This window comes from Octopus bimaculoides, chromosome 19 (assembly GCF_046866305.1).
Source record: "Octopus bimaculoides isolate indiv1 chromosome 19, ASM4686630v1, whole genome shotgun sequence".
Lineage (NCBI taxonomy): Eukaryota > Metazoa > Mollusca > Cephalopoda > Octopoda > Octopodidae > Octopus > Octopus bimaculoides.
Window position 1 is genome coordinate 3,373,186 of NC_142946.1, and position 22,746 is coordinate 3,395,931.

The 22,746-nt window shown below is 39.1% G+C and overlaps 1 protein-coding gene across 1 annotated transcript in view; it reads right to left on the bottom strand.

The window, feature by feature from the left end:
- The window catches only part of LOC106880263 (glypican-6), a 79,216-nt gene that overhangs the window by 25,569 nt on the left and 30,901 nt on the right, over positions 1 to 22,746 (bottom strand). The window contains exon 2 of the mRNA XM_014930130.3: positions 4,392 to 4,553. Within this exon, the coding sequence (XP_014785616.2) occupies positions 4,392 to 4,553 (162 nt within the window). The remainder of the gene's footprint in view (positions 1 to 4,391; positions 4,554 to 22,746) is intronic.

Genomic DNA, 22,746 nt, shown 5'->3' on the forward strand with positions numbered 1-22,746 from the left:
GTAGAGTAGATAGTATAGTTGTTTTGGGGGTCAGGGGAGCCGTATTCCAAACGATCTATGGTTAGAGACAATCCAACCATGACCACCCTGTCGTAACACATACTACAAGAAGTAGTCATTTCATTCTCTGGTTTTCTACATTTGATTGGGAAGAGATTTGACTTCTATTTCTTGTAGGCCAAATAACCACATAAGGGCTTTTTTTATTGATTGGTGTGTGTGTGTGTGTGTGTGTGCATGCAAGATGGTGATGGCAATGGTGAGGGAGATGATTGTTGATGATGGTGGTGAGGGTGGTAATGATGAAGGTGTTTGATCTCTTCCTCATCCTCTCTCTCTCTCTCTGTGTCAGTCACAAATGAATTGCAATGTTATCATTTTAAGGATCCTATCAATTTTTCCAAATTATTAGCAATAATAATAATAATAATAATAATAATAATAGCAACAACAATAACAACAAGAGCACTGAGAGAGCGCAAACCTCTGCCAAGATAACACCAGCGCCTTCTCAACGATTGGCCAGAGATGATTTCTAAAATGAGAATATCTGAAATAGACTCGACTGCTCTCACAAACGGGAATACTAAAAATGAACCCAACTGCTCTCAAAAATTAAGTAAAAAAACAGGAAAAATAATCCAGAATCCTTGTCCAGTACTGGAGTGATTCCAAAATTTAATCAGTTCGTGCCAATCACAAGGACCAACATTCCTGAAAGTTTCATCCAAATCCATCCAGCGGTTCTTGAGATATCTTGTCCACTGACAAACAAACAAGACTGAAAACAATACCTCCGCCTTTGCTAAGGCAGAAGTAATAATAATAATAATAATAATAATAATAATAATAATAATAATAATAAAAAGAAGGATGGTTTCAAATTTTGGAACAGGATCAGCAATTGTAAGGATGAGGATAAATTGATTATATTGACCCCCAGTGCTTGACTGGTACTTATTTCATTGACCCCCTAAAAGGATGACAGGGAACCCCAGTGGAATTTGAAATCAGAACGTAAAGCCAGACAAAATGCTGCAAAGCATTTTGCATGGTGTGCCAGCGATTCTGCCAGTTAGCTGCCTCTTAGCAATAGTAATAATAATAATAATAAAATAACCTTTTACCCCCACTCTGCTCCTGCCCTCCAAAAGGTCGACTGTTGTGACCTTTATAATACCCCCTCCCCACTAAATGTCTCCTCACATCTTCACCATGGCTGTCGGGATATGGAACCCTAGCTACAAGTAATGAATACAACAGACACAAGTGGGGGAGAGATGGTGGGGAGAAGAGGGGTGGTGTATGATAGCACACAGTAGGGGATGACATATCCCTGTATACGTGTATTTATATATTTATATAAATACGCATATACAGGAATATATTATGTATATATACATACATACATTATACTATGCTATTGAAGGTTTGCCATTTATGCGTGAACATAAGCTTTAGTGAGGCGTCCTTCAATGGCAACCGAATATCATGTTACAACAGGACACACCAAGCTTTAGTTTTCTTATTTGAGAAACACCAACAATATCAAAAGAGCAGGCTACAGTCCAGCATAGAAAGACCTACGTCCTGCTTGGAACCCTATTTACCAATAACAGAGGCTTAGTGATTGACAGCTTGTAAACCCTTCGAGTCAGAAAGAGGTGGAGGTCACTGGAAGGAAGAAGAGACCCGGCCTCATCTGGGAGATCATGGGCATCATCAGTGACCTGGAAAGTCAACAAGGGCCGTCACCGAGCAACGAAGCAGTAGAGTCTTCTTTTGAATTTGTGGTGAATGGGAATCTTCATCAATTAATGTCTGTTTTCCATACTGGCATGGGTTGGACGGTTTGACCAGAGCAGGTACGGCCGGAACTGCACCAGGATCCATCGTCTGATTTGGCATGGTTTCTATGGCTGGATGCCCTTCCTAATGCCAATCATTTCAGAGAATGTCCAGGGTGCTTTTTATGTGACAGCGGCATTCACAGGGTCACTGAGCAATTTACAAGACAAAACTCCTTGGCTGAACAGATACAACTGGTATGCAAGGGTAATGGCTGTCTGTCTATGTTTGGTGAGAACTGAGAAAATCAGAAAATGAAGAGGAAATATGGCAGATTGCTCTGCACTGATCCCAAAAAGACACGACCAACCTACTGTCGTCTTTGTTGATCCTAGAGATTGAGTCTTACGTCATGCAACCTCATATCTTACAGTAGAGCCTCAGGATTAATTTGTCCACTGATCACATCAGTGTTGGTTTCGATGGTCAAGCCCTTGATCAAGGTGACCAAATGGAGGACCCTGAATCGAGGGTGTAGTCTAAAAGAGGCAACTGAATCAAGGGGTGGCTCAGGGGAAGCAGTTTGTGTTTCAGCACAATCTCCTCCTTCCCACTCGTGTTTCTCATGATCCAGAAACGGTTGTTCAAGAACTGTCTGCAATCTTGTAACTGCCAATATGTGCTCCCACCCCTCACCTCTCCTGTTTTTACTCTTTGGGCTGCTACAGCTGTGGCTATGTCAAGAAAGAGAACAACCTTACAATACCAAAGACTATTTGAGGATGTGTTGGGTAACAAGACACAGTTGTGTCCACTGGTGAGGCCATCATTGAGGCCAGTTCCATCAATAACCAGCTTCTTTATGGTATTTAATGGAATCTGTGCACCATTTTCTGAAAATATCTTTGTTTTCTTTTTCTGTTACTTTTGGTTGTTTTTCCATTTCACTCTGTTTTGAATTATCTAAACATCACGTGTGTGTGTGTGTGTGTGTGTGTGTGTGTGTGCGCGCGCGCACGCGCGCGTGTGTGTATGCATGCCTGAGTTGATTTACCTACGTAAATATGAATCACAAACCTGTGTGTGTGTGTGTGTGCGTGTGTGTGTGTGTGCGTGTGTGTGTGTGTGTGTGTGATGAAAATCATTGGGAATGCTGAATTAAATGAGAGGAGGAGAAAGAGGAGATAATAGGGGTAAATAAAAGAGAGGAGGAGTTGATAGAGAGGAGTAGCTACAGAAGAGAGAGGAGGAGTAGCTACAGAAGAGAGAGGAGGAGTAGCTACAGAAGAGAGAGGAGGAGTAGCTACAGAAGAGAGAGGAGGAGTAGCTACAGAAGAGAGAGGAGGAGTAGCTACAGAAGAGAGAGGAGGAGTAGCTACAGAAGAGAGAGGAGGAGTAGCTAAATAAAGGAAGGATGAGTAGGTAAATAATGATTTGACCCAAGTTTAAGGAAGTTCCCCAGAGAAAATTCCCTTTTTTTTTTTGTGGGATGAGGGAATTTAGGTCAGTATGGATTTTAGGGAGCTGTTTTGAGATGGATGACCTGATTTCCCCAGCACTGGAGGAGGGAGAAGGACTATATATATATATATATATACACCTTTGGAATTTAGGGTAGATTTTGTAGGGTAGGGACTGAGTGAATGAGGGTTGGGGTGAGATGAAATGAGGGTGATAGAGACAGGGTATTCCTAAAATAGAGATAAAAAAACCATTCCCAGACTGGGAGGGGATGGGGACCCATCACTTAAAGAGTGCATGGAGATTCAAAGGTGTTATGGGAATGTGGATGGATCTCCCCCCCCCCCACACACACACGCTTTCTCTCTCCCAGCTGCCAAGGACCACACAAGACATTCCAACCCAGTAGAGGCAATATTTCATGGTTCAAGTGGAGGGAGCTACTGATATTGTACAAGGGATCGATTCAATCAGTTGCTGGAGATGTTAATTATTAATTACCGTATTTTAACGTGTATAAGGAACCCTTTTTTTGTCAAAAATAGGTTAAAATATATGGGAGTTTCTTACACATGGATAGTATTATAGACATTAATAAATTACTTAATTCCTCAAACTTTGAATCTCCATGACTTACAACGTCGCAAGCCTCAGGCCAACACCCAATGGGCTGCAATGTCCTATATCTATATATCTATCTATATATATATATATAGGATGTTGCAGCCTGTGTTCTTGTTTGTCCCCTGTCCAAGCTTAATTTACGCTTTCGCCACCACAACCTCGTTTAGGCTTAGCAGCCCTTCCTGTTTGTTTTACTGTCCCGTTTGTGTTACCTATTTTGACCCTCCGCAAAATCACAAACGTTATTTAATTTGCTTTGCGGAAGCAACTGTTTTACCGAAAGCGTATCTTGTTAAATGCTCGAAATACGAGACTAGAAAAAACAGCCAACAACTGAAGAAGGGTCGTTCTTCATTTCTTGTGGAATTGGAGGAAACTTATCAGTTCAAAGATGAATTAGAAAAATTAAGTTTGAGGTTTTTTCAATGAGTTTTTATATTTGCGAACGTTGTCCGGTTCGATCAGATGACACAGGGGGACCAAAAGCACGAAACAAAACAACAAAGAAGGCTACTCACCATCAAATTTATTTGTTCTCGATGTGAATAAAGACCGAAGTGGTTCAATAGCTTTTTGCTGGAGTGCTTGGTAATCTTTAGCACTCAGCTCCACCAACTGATTTTCCATTCCCTTTGTACAGCAGGTAAGTCCTCCTGACGAACAGAACTGGCCAGCATCACCTGAAACAGGTAAACAAAATGCAATGGAAACACATCTACTCAGACATTGGGACACTTACAATGTGTGTGTGTGTGTGTGTGTGAACAAAATAAGGTAAAGAAAAGACAAGAGTACACAATACGAGGTAGTAACAGAAGGAAGAACGAGAGGGGAAAGAGAGAGATATAGTAGTAACAGAAGGAAGAACGAGAGGGGGTAAAGAGAGATACGTAATAGTAACAGAGGAAGAACGAGAGGGGGAAAAGTGATAGAGAAAGAGAGAGAGAGTCGCGTCAGAAAATATAAAGTTGAAATAACTACTTACAACATTGGTGACGCTGGCGTTCGGTCATGTAAAAAGAAATAATAAATGACTATATGCATATATACGTACAGGTATGTGCATACCTACGTCTACCTGTATATATAGGTGCATATCTGGGTACAGGACATTGCAAACAAAACGTAGACAAAAAAATAATAATAACCAGAGTACAGAAAACACACAAGCCATATATATATATATATACATATATACATATACATATATACATATATATATATACATATATATATATACATATATACATATATATATATACATATATATATATACATATATATATATATACATATATATATATATACATATATATATATACATATATATATATACATATATATATATACATATATATATATACATATATATATATATACATATATATATATACATATATATATATACATATATATATATACATATATATATATACATATATATATATACATATATATATATACATATATATATATACATATATATATATACATATATATATATACATATATATATATACATATATATATATACATATATATATATACATATATATATATACATATATATATATACATATATATATATACATATATATATATACATATATATATATACATATATATATATACATATATATATATACATATATATATATACATATATATATATATATATATATATATATATATATATATATATATATATATATACATATATATATATATATATATATATACATATATATATATATATATATATATATATATATATATATATATATATATGTATGTGTGTGTGTGTGTGTGTGTGTGTGTGTGTGTTGTGTCAATGCAGTTACTAGTTTGATAGAAGAGTGAAGGAAAAGAAAGCAAGAGGAAGAGAAGAGAAAAAGGGAGAAAGAAAGAGAACAAGAGAAAGAGGGGGTTGGGTGGTGACTAAGCAACAAACAAGCTGAGGAAGGTGGAAAGTTCAATGTTGAACTTTGACCCAATTTACACAGGGCCCATTGTTGTGATGATGATGATGATGATGATGATACTTATGTCTACCCACCCCAACTCCCTCTCTACAACTGTAGCTGTAATAGGGGACAGCAGAGGTTGCAGACTTAAGTAGAATTAGCAGGAGGAGGAGAGGAATGCATACACACACACACACACATATATATATATATATATATATATATATATAATCAATGTTACAGCAGTGGTAGTCGTAGTAAAATAGTAGGGAACAGTAGTAACAGAGCTACTAAGAAAAAGGGACAAAGTGAAGTGATGGTGGTGCCCCCCCCCACTCTCCGCTGCCAGTCAGAAGATATTAATTCACTATTAGTAAGCTTTTAATAAAAAAAAAAAAAAAAGGTCTTTCAGTGTAAATTTATCCCTCTTCTGTCTCTTATAACACATATTGCTTTATCCCCTAACAATCTGCTAATGTCTCTCTGTATCCTAAACTTCATGTTATCCCACCACCACCGACCTTTCTCCCTTGTTTCGTGGGCACCGTTTACCATCAGTGGCCCCCTTGAAATCCTTATTATGCTGGACCCAGGCAGCACTTCATCTGTCTACATTCTGAGCTCAACTTATCCTTTCATCCTTTCAGGATCGATGAATTAAGTACCAGTTACACATTGGGGTCGATGTAAGTGACTGGTCCCCTCCCCTAATATTTCAGGTTTTGTGCCTATAGTAGAAACGATTGTTGTTGTTGTTCTTCTTATTATTATTAAAGTGTCAACCGGCAGAATTGTTATTGCACCAGAGAGAATTTCTTCTGGCTCATTCCGTTCTGAGTTCAAATTCCACTGAGGTCAACTTTGCCTTTCATCCTTTTGGGGGTCAATGAAATAAGTACCAGTTATGTACTGGTGTCAATGTAATCAACTACACCCTTCCCAAAGAATTTCAGGCTTTGTGCCCATAATAGAAAGGATTATTATTATTATTGTTGTTACTGTTGCTGGTTAATCAGGAGAAAATATTACCATATTAATTGTGTTTAAGGTGAGAGAAAAATTAAACACACACACACGCCAGTGGAGCACGAACTGCACCGTCGAGCGTGTTCATTGCCAGAGCAGCTGTCTGGCTTCCGTGCTAGTGGCCCGTATAGCATAATCGTTACCAGCATTGCCTTCTAGCACTTGTGCTGGTGGCACGTTAGAAAATCATTCGAGCGGGATCGTTGCCAGTGGACTGGCACGTAAAAAACACCTTTTGTCCGTGGCCGTTGCCAGTACTTTGTGACTGGCCCTTGTGCCGGTGGCACGTAAAAGCACCCACTACACTCTCGGAGTGGTTGGCGTTGGGAAGGGTATCCAGCTGTAGAAACTTTGTCAGATCAGATTGGAGCCTGGTGCAGCCTTCTGGCTTGCCAGTCCTCAGTCAAATCGTCCAACCCATGCTAGCATGGAAAGCGGACGTTAAACGATGATGATGATATATATACATATACATGCTTTCGGTGCAAACACACTTAGTCACGTTAACAAAGGGATGTGGGTTCGACTCCTACACAGATAGGAAAGCCTTCATTTTTCTGTCAAGGGCTTATATGCCCCTTTATTAGACTATTTTCCTTAGTCATTGCATGGTGATCACCATAAGCTTTAAGCTTATATAAAAATACCATATATATATATATATATATATATATATGTATGAATGGGCTTCTTTTGGCTTCTACCAAATCAACCCTTAAGGCTTTGGTTGATGCAAGGCTATATAGCAGAAAATACTTGCTCAAGGTGCCACGCAGTGAGACTGAACACAGAACCATGTGGCTGGGAAGGAAACTTGTTATCACACAGCCATGCCTCCCCACCCATGTGCTTTTGCACTTTTGTTGATTTTGTTTTGTTTTTTAAGCAATACAAGTCTTGCCAAAGAAATATAGGACCACTACTACTACCAGTCTCTTCTCATTCTAATTTATCTGATTACACTACTACTACTACTACTACTACTACTACTACTACTACTACTACATATGAGGGAGTGGAGTAAGAGCAACATGACACGAGTAACACCCCAATCTCCTCCATCACCACCAATGTGACAAGTTTGTTGTTTTACTTGAATGGTGAGGAAACTTGACATATTGGACAAAATTTACAGCAGGTGTGTGTGTGTGTGTGTGTGTGTGAATATTGAAGTGGGTGTGCTTTAAAATAGGTGTATGAATATGCATGTGTATTGTGTTGAAGTGTGTGTGTGTGTGTGTGGATGCATGTGTGTGAGCTGGAGTGTGTGTGCGCATGTGCTGGTCGTGTGTGCGTGTGTGTGTGATGATGCAAGAAAAAGGTGAGGTTAAAAAACTAAGACACTGTAGAACCATTTCTACTCCCTCCCTCCCACATTCACCCCACCACCACCTCCACCCAGTCACCCCTCCTCAATCACCCACCACCACCACCATCCTGTCACAACTCCACCCTCTATGAAGGGCTTTTTTTTAAACCTCCATTTTATTTTATAATACAAAAAAAATAAAAGTCCTTTCACAGACAGAAATCTCCATTGTGTTGTGCCACCACCACCGCCGTTACTACAGTGCCACCACCACCGCCGTTACTACAGTGCCACCACCACCGCCGTTACTACAGTGCCACCACCACCGCCGTTACTACAGTGCCACCACCACCGCCGTTACTACAGTGCCACCACACTGTATCTACAACTACACACACATCAACTATATAGTTACTACTGCAGTGGCATCATGGCTGCCACAATTACTACATCCTCAACCACCACCACCACCACCATGATCACCACAGTTGAGTAATAGTTACTACTACTACCTTAACCCACCACCACCACCACTGTTATTGCTGTTACCTCTACCCACCTCCATTAACCATAGTTCAATCATGAAGTGGGGGAGGGGGAGGTAACCTGAAGTCCATTAGCTGTTGTAACAAAAGATTTTGGCTGAAGACTTCTCAAAACTGGACTGTGAAGTGGTTGATGGTGGGGGTGGGGTGGTGAAGAAGGGGTGGTGGTGGTGGTGTTGACAGCAGTTACTTCACAAAGGAATCAGTTCCAGTGTTAGTGATGATGATGATGATGATGATGATGAAGGGACAGCCTTAAATAATTCATAAAAGCATTCTGGGTAAAAAAAAAAGGAAAAGGAAGAACCTGCCCCCCACCTCACCTCCTCTTCCCCGCCCCAGAAATGTTAAAATGTTGGATAATGGGTTTATAAGGCGTCCACTGCCCGAACAATGTCCTCTTGTCAATTTTATACAACAGCCCACACCTTGCTGCCTTTACAACTTGCCAATTTAAACAACCACTACCACCACTACCAACACCACACACTCTATTATACAGCCCTTACTACAAACACTACCACCACCACCACAAGTAGTAGTAGTAGCAGTAGTAGACTATTACTACTACCATTGCTAGTCCTACAACTACTTGGACCCCAACTATCTTCTTACTACAGACCATCTCTCTCTATCTCTAACCTCACCCCATCACACCCTCTCTCTCTCTCTCTCTCTCTCCACTATGGGCCTCATCTTCTTCCCCAACAATTCAACAATCCTCATCTCAAATAATGATGACAACAAAATTGTTTTAATTTATTCAAATTTTACTTTTAAATTTGATGGAGAAAATGAAAATAAAAAAAAACCCGGTGGTAATTTTTGGCAACAAGGGGGGATAATTTAAAGAGGAACTACAGCCAAATCTCCCTCAAACTTCATCATACCACTTACTGTCGTCAGTCGCAAAAAGAAAAAATTCTTTATCGAAGGACCTGTTCAACCACGGTTGACCTGGGGTTAAACAACACCGGACAAGGGACCGTTCTGTTTCTTAAGTACGATGTCAGCCAGGAACCATTCCATGTATTCACTCTCTCCCCTTCTCTCACACACGCAAGATGGGAATAAAGAACAGCAGCAACATTTTATGAAGATTATTTCCAAGACTGTTGTGTGTGGTGTTGTAATTGTGAAGTTCTGCGTTCATCTTTTTGCAAAGAGTAGCAGGAAATAATTGAGCAGCTTGTTTTATATATATATATATATATATATATATATTGTGTGTGTGTGTCCAACATCGCTTGACAACCGATGTTGGTGTGCTTACGTCCACCGTAACTTAGCGGTTCGGCAATAGAGACCGATAGAATAAGTACTAGGCTTACAAAGAATAAATCCTGGGGTCGATTTGCTTGACTAAACGCGGTGCTCCAGCATAGCCGCAGTCAAATGACTGAAACAAGTAAAAGAATAAAAGAATATATAGACACACAAAGATAGATGTGTGTGTATATATGCATGTATGCGTGTATATATGTGAGATAATAGTTTCAGTATTAAAGTGAAACTATTAAAGTGAGAATATCTGACATTACAATAGTGAGATGCTATTGTTTCCCTTTTGACACGTAATACTGCAATGGTGGAGGAAATGTGATATTGTTCTGGGCTCGCACTTGGCAAGAAGTTAAAAAAGATTTGGGGCCTAAGACACTACAAGTAAGGCATGTGTAAAATTTGAATGAAATTGGTTGTGTTGTTCTCAAGTTTTAGGGATTCAGACAGACAGACATCCTCATCTTTATATATATATATAGATTATATGTGTGTGTGTGTGTGTTATATAGTCACACAGGCAAATACATTTTATACACACAATAAAACAAGGTAAAAAGAATATGAATGAACAAAGAGGTGGGGGTTTTTTTTATCACAGCAAATATTTCAGTTTGTTTCCTACTGTAAAAGGTGAGGGGTAGTGTGATAGGGTGGGTGTGAGGAGAGAAAAAGAGAGAGAGAGAGACAGTAACCTGTTCAGTTCACTAAATTACCTCTTTTCCTCTGTTAAACCTTATTGTTACACGTACACGCAGAGATACACCTATGAATACACAGAGATACATCTTTAAACATACAGATACAACTATAAATACACAGAGAGATACATCTTTAAACACACCCACACATCCACACCTCACACCCGTTGTCCTTACACCGCCGCCGCAACTCCAGAAGAGAGACATCACCAAACCACTACCATGTACTTTCTCTGTGCGAACGCTACTAACATCTATCACTAACACCACCACCACCATCATCATCATCATCATCAATAAATTGATTAAGAAGGGGTAAAAGAAAACTAAGAAAACGCTTGACACGCTAGAAATAGCAGCCAAATTCCCTTCAAACTTATATTACTAACTTTAAAAGAAAGAAACCACGACAAACAATCTAAATAACATTTGATATTCAGAAAAGACATGATGGTCATGGTTGAAATGCTCTTAATCATTGCGCCGGGGTGGGGTAGGGTGGGTGGGAGCGGGGGGTGGGGGGTGAATCAAGGAGTGACATGGGGTTAAAAACAACTTCCTGGGTACCACATACTTGTGGCAGTGGTGGTGGTGACTTTTGGGGAAAAAGTACAAATCAGAAATGTGTGTGTGTGTAGTGGGAGGGGCCGAGAACAATAAATAACAGAGAATGTCAACGAAACTAGGAAAGGGGAAGAGAGAACAAAAAAGGCCAACTGGTTGTCAGGTGTATGTTTGACAGGTGGGTGTATGTATATATATAAACAACATGCACACACACCTGACAATATATATATAAACACACACAGCCAATTAGGTTCACTGATAAAAAAAAAAGCTTATAAAACCGTCAAATTTTTTACTCAGGTGGTTACCTTCATATGTGTGAGAGAGAGAGAGAGAGAGAGAGAGAGAGAGAGAGAGAGAGAGAGAGAGAGAGAGAGAGAGAGAGAGAGAGAGAGAAAGCAGGTGTGCATAAGTTCACATTACATTTACAAACAGCACACACACACACACAGTGTGTGTGTGTGTGTACAGAGGAAGTGGGTTAGGAGCAGGATGGTAGGTGGGGTGGCACCCTTGTAGGTCAACAGGAAAAGTCACAACTTCAAACTTCACCTCATGCAGGTGTGTGTGTATGTGCGTGTGCATATGTGTGTGTGCGTGTGTGTGTGTGTGTCTTCCTCTTCCTCCACCATCTCCCACTTAGCACAGCTATGTGACTGGCACAAATACCTCACTCACCAAGCACATCTCCCACTCACAACTGGTATCATACAGTAAACACCCCCACCCCCACCCCACCCCCATCCCAAGCACCTCTTCCATTCACAAATATTATTCTGGCGCCACCCTCAAAGCTCTACTGAAACAACAATCTCACCCTACCCCTAACGGCATATCACATGGGTGTATGTTATTTGACATCTTACCCCCCCCCCCCAAATGGCCTCACATGTAGGTATATAAAGATGGTACAACATTTGGAATCTCATCTACCTTTAATGATTTAGGGTGACGTAGCATCTCACACCTGTCTATCTGCCCTTGGTCAATTATTTTCGTAATAAAACCCTTTAAAATCCTCACCTTTAAGGTATCCCGAGTCCTTACTCTTTTTCAGATATGTGAGTGCTCAACATTTTAACATTTAAATGAGCCATATCCAGCCCAGATAATCTACCTGTTCTGTTTAAACTGGCCACGCCTGGCCTCTCACACCCATCCGACAATGTTTTTTTTTTTTTAAAACTAAGCAATCACATTGTGAAAATGTCTGAGCTACAAGATAATGCACGATTAATTCAAAACAATGTGAATATATAATCATTACCTTTGACAGAAGTGTGAATGCTAAGGGATTAAATATATATATATATATATATATATATATATATATGTCATTACCATCATCATCGTTTAACGTCCGCTTTCCATGCTAGCATAGGTTGCAGGGTTTGACAGAGGGCTGGCAAGCCAGAAGGCTGCACCAGGCTCCAATCTGATCTGGCAAGGTTTCTACAGCTGGATGCCCTTGCTAACGGCAACCACTCCGAGAGTGTAGTGAGTGCTTTTACGTGCCACTGGCATGAGGGCCAGTCAGGCGGTACTGGCATGGGCCACGCTCAAAAGGTGCTTTTTACGTGCCACCTGCACAGGAGCCAGTCCAGCGTGTCCCTACCTATGGCTTCAGTTTCAGACCCACTATGCGACACCTTGGGCAAATGTCTTTAACTATAGTCCCAGGCTTTGTGAATGAATTTCGATGATGAAAATTGAAGGAAGCCTGCCATGTGTATATTTATAGGTGCGGGCGTGGGTGTGTGGTAAGAAGTTTGTTTCTTCAGCACATGGTTCTAGGTTCAGCTCCACTGAGTGACACCTTGGGCAAGTCTTCTACTAAAGCCTCAGGTATAGTACAAAGCTTGTGAGTGGACTTGGTAGATGGAAACTGAAAGAAGCTCGTCATCTATATATATCTGTGTGTGTGTTTGTTTGTCCCCCACACTGCTTGACAACCCGTAACTTAAGCAGTTTGGCAAAAGGGACCAATAGAAGGTAAGTATAAGGCTTAAAAGAAAAAAAAATAGTATTGGGGTTGATTTGTTTAACTAAAAACCCTTCGAGGCAGAACCCCAAACATGACCTCAGCCCTAACAATCTGAAACAAGATGAATGATAAAAGGGGTTTTGATATAGCGTGATAAGTGTAAACAAGCAGTGCCCATATTACCTTTCTTGGAAACAGGTAAGGGTTGGTGACAGGAAGGACATCCTGCCATAGAAAATCTGCATCAATGAATTCCATCTGACACAGGCAAGCATGGAAAAGTGGACATTAAAACACCGATGAAGTGTGTGTGTGTGTGTGTGTGTGTGTGTGTGTGTGTGTGTGTGTGTGTGTGTGTGTGTGTGTTATGTATAGCCATGTTGTTTTGAGTTAATGGGTGAAAGGGTCCCATCACAGTTGTGCAATGAAGTGTGGATACAGAAACAAAAGACAATGTTTACAGAGAGCAGCCATGTGTGGAAAGCCATACAATAATCTACAATGGGATACATAGCTGGTCTCTGTGTACAGGAAAGATCATTAAAGTTATTAAATGCCTACAAAAGGATTATCAAACCCAGTATCTGTCACCATTGAATCAATACAAATTCGTCCACACACGGATATCATCATCACTCAAAGTTCTGTGCTGGCATGGGTTGGACGGCTCTACAGGATCTGACAAGCTCAAAGACTGTGGTTTCTACAGTTGGGGGCCCTTCCTAATGCCAACCACTTTAGAGATTGGACTGAGTGCTTTTTTTCATGACACCGGTGCCAGTGGCGTCACCATACAGCCCTCAAGGTTACATGATGACCTCAATGGTAACACACACACACACAGACAGTGCCCAAACGACCCTACTGTATTGTGTAGTCAACAAACTCAAAAACAATGTGTATGCATGAAATTAAAAATATAAGAAGGCAACAATTTACCCATTGCACCCTGTGTGTGTGTGTAGAGAGAGAGAGAGAGAGAGAGAGAGAGAGAGGGGGGGAGAGCAGCATTTAACATCTACTTGTGCATGTGTGTACATAAACATAACATGTGGGATATCTCTACATGAACTCACATGTAACTTTCGTTTCCTGTCTAACCAAATTCACCTCTAACATAATGTTACAAAAGTGTTTCTTTTAGTTTTCTGTTTTCTATATATTTTCTATGCTAATATGTGTAAGGCCAATTTACATAAATTTGCATACAATTGGAGTATTGACAGCTCATTTTCTATTGCTAAACTATTCCACTATAAAGTAGTTGAACTTGTTTGTCAGCCATGCAGACTGGGGTAAATATTAGCAGTGGTTGTTAAACTTGCTCGAACAATACAATAACTGCAGCAACAGGGTTTGAACTCACAATCATATGGTTGGTAACTTGCGACACCTTAAATCTCACTGCTATTTTGATGCTTCAATAGACGCGTGGTAAAATCGAATTGCAGAAACAAATCAGAAAAAGAAGTGTCATTTAAGAACATGCAATATCCCATGGATTACAGTGTAATATCCCGATATGATCTCTTAACACTGCATCTAAGATAAAATCAATTACACGTATTATTATTACTGGCAAGGCAGTAATCTTTGACGAGGCTTTTATTCTTAGAATATTGGAGATTAGTGGCTGGCTTAAATAATATTCCGTTAACATCAGCTACAAGAATTTGGACAAATGGCAATCATTAACGGTAAAACAAGGAAATGGTCAGTTAGTATGGTTGTTCAATGTCCTGGAATTAAACAGATGGAATCGGTATTATGGAAATATAACACTCTCGCAATAATCTCCAGCATTTAGATTAGATTAACAACAATACACTTATTAATTTTTCACTAATCCTAATTTTTATTGCATGCGTTCACTGCAATTACTGAGTGCAGCTCTGTGCACCCTGGTGCAGTGTCTTGTTATTACTGTTACACTGATGGTGCTCCATGCAAAATCTGAATGCCGCTTAGGGGTGTCAGTTTCTGTGATATGTGGCCATTTTTCTTTTTTTTTTTGCTTTATTTTTTAATCATTCCCAAAGTACCAGTTATTATTTGGGGGACTGTTTCTTGCTTCAGTCTCCACATTCTGCTTATCTCCATCTCCAGATCTTCATATTTCTACTTTCCAACATTCGTCGTCACTTGCCAGGGTTGGTACTCTGGTGAGGAGGCATTTCTTCTCCTGGTGTCCTGGATAGCAATGTCGGACAAATTAATCTAGAATTCACTATTTGTGCAAATTAGTATAACCCATAACATAGTTACTTTCTCATTCTCTGAGACTGTTCGTGCATTTTTGTATCCCCATTTCCTGCTGGCATAATAATCTCTTACTTTTCGAGCACCTTCCGGAGTATTCAAGCGGTTCCAAGCAGTGCTGTTTTCTGCAAGTGCTCCACCCTTATTATTATTATTATTATCATTATTAGTATTATTACCATTATCATTATTACTATTATTATTATTATTATTGTGTGAGAGAGAGCAGCACATGCCATCAAAGTGACACTGGAGTAAAATATATGAAGCCCAGTGTACCCACCATGACTACCCGTCCGATAAGGATACACCAGGCACATGCATCACAACCATATGTGCGTGACATAGTGATCTCATATCAAGATAAACAGCGCATGACCTTGAAGGTGGGGCCCAGTTAGAATTATCATCAGGTTGAGTAGCTCATCCCATTCAAACAGTCCCTAAATAAGGGTTGTTTAAGGATGTTGAGCAAAACACCCATGTTTCCAAAGGTGAATTATCCAAACCCCAAAGAATTCTCCCAACACATTGATTGCTATGATGCTCCCCCACTACTTCTGCTTGTGATCAGAGATGCACATATTGTCAGCCACCAAGGGACATGCTCAACTGGTTAAGGTCATGCAACTGACAAGCAAATCTGGGGTTTGGAGCAGAATATTTGCTGTGGCCCATCTTTTATTTATTTACTACTAGCAGAAATACCCGGCGTTGCCCGGGTTAAAGAGAATAATGAAATCTAAAAACGCCGTCTAGACTACGCAACCCTCAACTGTTAGTAGCTACGATACCATATTTCTACATTAATAACTCTCCAATCCATGCCAGCATGGAACATAGACATTAAGTGGAATGCTAGAAGAAAGTTTTCAACTCATATGTATACAAAGTAAATACACGTAATTCAGAAACACGTTTTGTGAATTTTATTTCGTAACGAAACAAACAGGTACAGATTATAAACAATGAAAGGCCAATTTTGGTGATTCATTTGACAGAGGTAGTAGAGAGACAATGCGATGATAAATCTGAGGTTGGATCTTGATAGTTTGGATGAATGCTGCCTCAGTTAAATCTCTTGTGGTTCCAAATGATGTCATCTGTAGTACAGCATCGTATTGTCTAATTTTGTTTTGCAAATGTTAGGAATCTTGGTCAGTTGATGATAACAGGTTCTTCAATAGCTCTGGAGGTTGGGGATTGTGGAATTGTTGGGAATGTTTTTAACTTTGGTGTTATATGTATTGCTTGAATTTCTTTGACATATGAAATATATGTATTTTCACTGGGCTTGTAAAAGAGAGTTGTGTAGCTCTCGAGTTTTAGGGATTCACACAGACACACAGACAGACAGACAGACACACATTCTCATCTTTATATATAGATATATATATATATACACACACACACACGCACCCAAACACACGTATATATATGTATATCAATATAAATATATGAAAGTCAATGAAGTTTCGTAAAAGAAGGTGATCATGTACATACTTTCTTGCTGTTGTGATAATAACACCTCGTTGTGAACAATGTTCCTTGTTTTCCCTTGTGGAGCATATGCAAATAGGATTTTTTTGCTGCCCACTCTTGAGCAGCCAACATACAGTTGTCCATGTGAGAAGCAGGGCTCTTCCAAGAGAAGACCAGCTACAGACAGTGCTCATCTGTTATGTTCGGGTTAAAATTTCATCAACATCAAAAATATATGAATTTTCATGGGAGTTATGGCCGTTATGCAAAGAATATAATTTCCAAATTGCAGACAAAATTTACAATCGATAAATGTCTTAGAACAACCAGTCTTTCATCTGGGAAGGCCTTGAAATCAATGTTACCAACTGGGCACTATGTGTGTCGCAGTGATAATAAAATGACTCAAAGGAGGTCTGCAACGAAATAATTTTACTCAACACTTTGCAAGTGAATCAGTGGAGGCAAAGATGCGTCTCATTTACTTGACAATTTATGCACCACGTTGCAGAAATCAGAATGTAAGTATATCTGAAAGGGTAGTCTTACACTGTTGTACCGTTGAATTACAAATAATGCTCATCTGTTATGTTCAGGTTAAAATTTCATCAACATCAAAAATATATGAATTTTCATGGGAGTTATGGCCGTTATGCATAGAATATAATTTCCAAATTTCATAAAGATCCATTCAGTACTTTTGACGTAGTTTTGGATAAGAAAACAAATGACTAATGTGTGTGTTTGTGTGCATGTGTGTGATGGGTGTATATATGTATAGATATCTGTATGCATGTATATATAAGTATATATGTGTACATATTACATGTACATCTATATATATATATACATCTACATATATGTATACATATACATGTATGCATATAGATTTATATCTATATCTATATCTATATATATATATATATATATATATATATATATATATATATATCTATACATATACGTGTACATATACATCTATATGTATACATATACATCTCTCTCTCTCTCTCTCTCTCTCTCTCTCTCTCTCTTTCTCTCTCTCTGAAAGTATCTGTCATTACAGTATCGAAATGTGATTGTTTCAGTTAGTAGAATAACGTGTACATATACATCTATATGTATACATATACATCTCTCTCTCTCTCTTTCTCTCTTTCTCTGAAAGTATCTTGTCATTACAGTATCGAAATGTGATTGTTTCAGTTAGTGGAATAGTTTCAATTTTAAAGTGAAAGTATTTGACATGAGTGTTTTTGTTTCACTTTTGACACGTAATACTTAAATAGTGGAGGAGATATTATGTTGCCGTGTGCTCGAACTCTGCAAGAATTTTGAAAATTTTTTTGACTAAAACACAACTGGAACCCTAAGTAAGGCATGTGTAAAATTTGAATGAAATTGGTTGCGTAGTTTTCGAGTTTTAGGGATTCACACAGACAGACAGACAGACACACATTCTCATTTTTATATATATAAATGACCATTATTATTTTAATTTTTTGTGATTATTGATCATCTGGAAGCTGAGGCACTTCACAGTTGAAGAATTAGGAGAGAAAGCCACCAATATTAAATGTCTGTAGCATGAAGAATTAAGGGCTTCATTAGAATTCAATAGACAATGAATCCAACTAATTCTAGCAATTCATCGATTTCAGACACTCCAAGACGCCAAATGGAAAACATTCCATAAACATTAATTCCTGAGACATTTGTTTTTCTCAATTTGGTTGTTGTTGTTGTTGTTGGTGGTGGTGGCGGTAAGATGACAGTGGCAGGAAATGGTATTGGTAGTGTGTTACAGTAGTGGTGATAATGATGGTTGTAATTTGGCTGTTATTTCTAACAGATCAAGTGCCTGTAGAGATGGGTGTCCTGCACAGGAATTAATGTTATTGATGATGATGATGATGATGGTAGAGGTGGTGGCGATGGTGGGAGTAGTGACCATGGAAGTGATGGTGATGATGCAGCATTATTTTAGATAACCCTCCTGCTTTTCGAGGTACACTGCACACATGCAATCCATACACATGTGCATACATAGACAATTATACACACACACACACACACTTGTGCAACTGCACACTCAAGCATACAAAGACAGATGTACATTTGTAAACAAAAGCAAATAAAAAAAACAGAAAACCTCCACCCCTACCTACCCCATGAGGGGGGAACAAGGACAGGTGATATTAATTGCAGTTACCTGGCCACCTGCTAAGTAGACCAATAAATATACCTTGGTGGTGGTGGTTGTGATGGTCCCAGTATAGGTGGTAGTAGCGATGGTAAGGGTGGTGGTGGTGGTGGTGGTGGTGGTGAAAACAGTTGTGTATGTATATATGTACATTAGAGCATGTATGTGAATGTGCTACAAAGTGTGTGTGTGTGTGTGTGTGTGTGTAATGTCATATGAGTGTGTTACAATAAGTGTGTGAATGTGCATGTTTAAGCATGCATGAATGTATGTGCAGATTAGAGAGAGAGAGAGTGTGTGTGTGTAGGAGAAGAAAAAAATTATTTTGTTTACTCAGAAATGTTGATGTTACACATACATATAAATATATATATATATATATATATATATATATATATATATACACACACATGCATAGATACATACGCACACATATGATATACACATGTATATATATAGACACACACATATATATATATACACACACAACCACACAGAGAGTTTTAGATAAGAGGGTAGGAATGAGCATTTAATTGGGTACATACCAAACTAATTCCTTTAGAAATATGATTGTTTAATGAGTGAGACAGACAGATAGACAGACAGACAGAGAGGATTGAATGTGTTTATATCTCCAGAGATTGATATTTAGAAATAGAAATTAAAATATGCGAAGCATGTTTGCTTAAGCTATATATAGCGACATGTATATACATCGACCACGTTCGGATGGTGCTTTATATGTGCCACCGACACGGGGAGCCAGTCTGGTGGCACTGAGAATAACCCATGCATCAATGGTGCTTATTGCATGCCACTAGCACGAGAGCCAGTCAGGTGGCACTGGCATCGGCCACAACTACAATTTCCATTTGATTTCTTTTGATTTTAATTGATTCCTCAGAGTCTCCTGAAATTAGTTACAAGACAGAAAACGAATTGGGAAAAAAAAGGGGGAGGGGAGACTCCATAGTTAGGTAAGATAAAGTAAAGTTACCTTCTCAAGAGTTATATGGACCCATAAGGGCCCGTCTCCTGTTTTCCATAGTATATAAATTCCCCTTCTGGACGGAACTCCGATCCATTGCAGAGTTACTTATTTTTGGCAGCTGAGTGGACTGGAGCAACGTGAAATGAAGTGTTTTGCTTAAGAAAACAATGCATCACCTGGTTCAGGGATTGAAACCACAATCTTACGATCATGAGTCCAACACCCTAACCACTAAGCTACATACCTCCACATGACTAGATATGGAAGGGGAAGTATTTGGGAGAGGAGATGACTTCATGCCAAGTGTTAGGGCACAGGTGTCTTCCTATAGAGGAGATGCAGAGATGCCCCATATATAAGGGTGAGTGTACACACATACACCTGGTTGTGTCTTGAGAGGGTCATTATTCCAATAATAACAATAAACACATGCACTGTTTCAATATCACTTCTTTATTGTTAGTCAATCATTTAGATATTTAACCAACTAATTGATTGATTGTTTAATGTATTGGTTAAACAGTCAATCAATATTTGGAAAGGTGTACCATGGGTGTTAATTATTTCAGTCACTGAACTGTAGCCATACTGGAGCATCACTTTGAAGGCTTTTAGCTGTTTTCAATACATCTATATATATATATATATATATATATATACCTCTGGAAATATACAGACATAAATATACATGCAGACACACCCACATACAAATGTGTGTGTGTGTGTGTGTGTGTGAATATATATTCCCCAGTGACATCCCAGGAACAGTGAATGGGCATCAGAGAAAATTCTCAAAATAATGATTATAAAAATGTAGAGGAACAGAGGATGTTAGTGGGGGGGGGGGGGCAGAGAGAGAAAAAGACAGACAGGAAGGAAGGGGGGAGGGAGGAAAAAGTATGAAGTGGTTGATTACTTTGGTAAACTGTAAATAGCAAAATACTAGTGTGTGTCCCAGAGGAAACTGGAGGAAGTTTTTATTGGCAACAGATCTAGGTCATTGCTGGTGGATATGTATATACATGTGTGTGTGTGTGTGTATGTGAGTGTGTGTGTGTGTGCATATATATATATATATATGCACATATATATAGACAGACACAGTATTATATGGGTGTGTGAAAGAGTCAGTGTACTGATATGGGATTTATAAATTTGACACCTCGATGAACAGTTGAGTTCAGTTTTGAAAAATTCAATCTTTCCATGATTCACAAGGGTCTTTCGGAAGGGGAACCAGAGCTGTGGTTGTTACAGAGATCTGAGAAATGCCCCCCACCCCACACACACACACTCACCCTGACTTGATGGTTAGATGGATGTGAGACACCTCACTCACCCTTACTAAATCATTGCATAATACAGACCAAAAATGTGGTTGTTACATGGACACAAGACTCGGCACCCCCGCCCCTCAGCAAGATGCCATTCTATCAGAACTAAACCATTAATGATACTCAGAGTAGATCTTGAGACTGTTTTATGCCAGCTATTTTGCTCCAGTTCCAAATAAAAACCACTTCGTAGAGTGTTCTAGGTGCTTTTTACGTGGCACCAACACACTGGTGACAAACACGATCCCGTAAATTTGGGTTTTCATTCTGGAAACTGACAATTTGGCAGATCCTTCTGGGTGGGACACCACTACACATCAGAGGAACTTCTCATGGAATCAACTTTAACCACATCTAAGACTATGTAATTCCAAGAGCTAGAATTCAATGTTACAGAGATATAGAAAAGCGCTGTCAGTTTGATTAGAAATCACCACCTGGGAGTTGGGAGTTTAATTCTTTATCTACAGGACTAATTCTCCAAAATATCAAAAATACAGACAGATCAACTTCAAATTTCGATAGGTTTCTTCTGCTGAACTGGTAAAAAAAACAAGATGACTCCAGTGTGATTGGAAGGTTTGGTAAATTATTAAAGAAATGATGCCAGTGAACAATTCAAAGAGAGAGGAGGAGGGAGAGGGGAAGGAGGAGAAGAAGAGATGTATTGAAGGGGAGGTTAGAGGAGTGGGTGGGAATGGAATAATTGTGGAAAGCTGGGTAAAGACAGTAAGATATGTTAGAGAGAGAGGGGGGATGGGGAGGAAGGGAGGGAAAGAGAGAAGGGTGAGAGGAGTATTTTTGTAGGTTTTAAAAATTTTATATGATTTGTTGTTTAGCCACATGTAAGCACTGAATCCGCAGACCTGTGATCAAAAGAATTCCAACCATGACCACCTCTTTATTTCAAGCAGTGTATTTTGGATTATATTATCCAATGTATCCTCCTTACTTTAATACAGAATCGTATGATTTTAGGGAGATTAAGCTGCTATTTCTAGCAGATGGAATGACCAAGTGTAGGCACTCACATTGCTCTTCTGTTTGTGTGTGTTGGTTTCAACCACCCACTCGACCATTATGGAAGAATTTTATCCCACAGAGTTAATCATATATCATAATAAATGAACTTCAACATGGTAAATGCCAGCACCAACATTTGACCTCTTGACCTTTCAAACATTTTATTGCTCTTCCTTAATTACGACCACTAATTACATTTCAAAG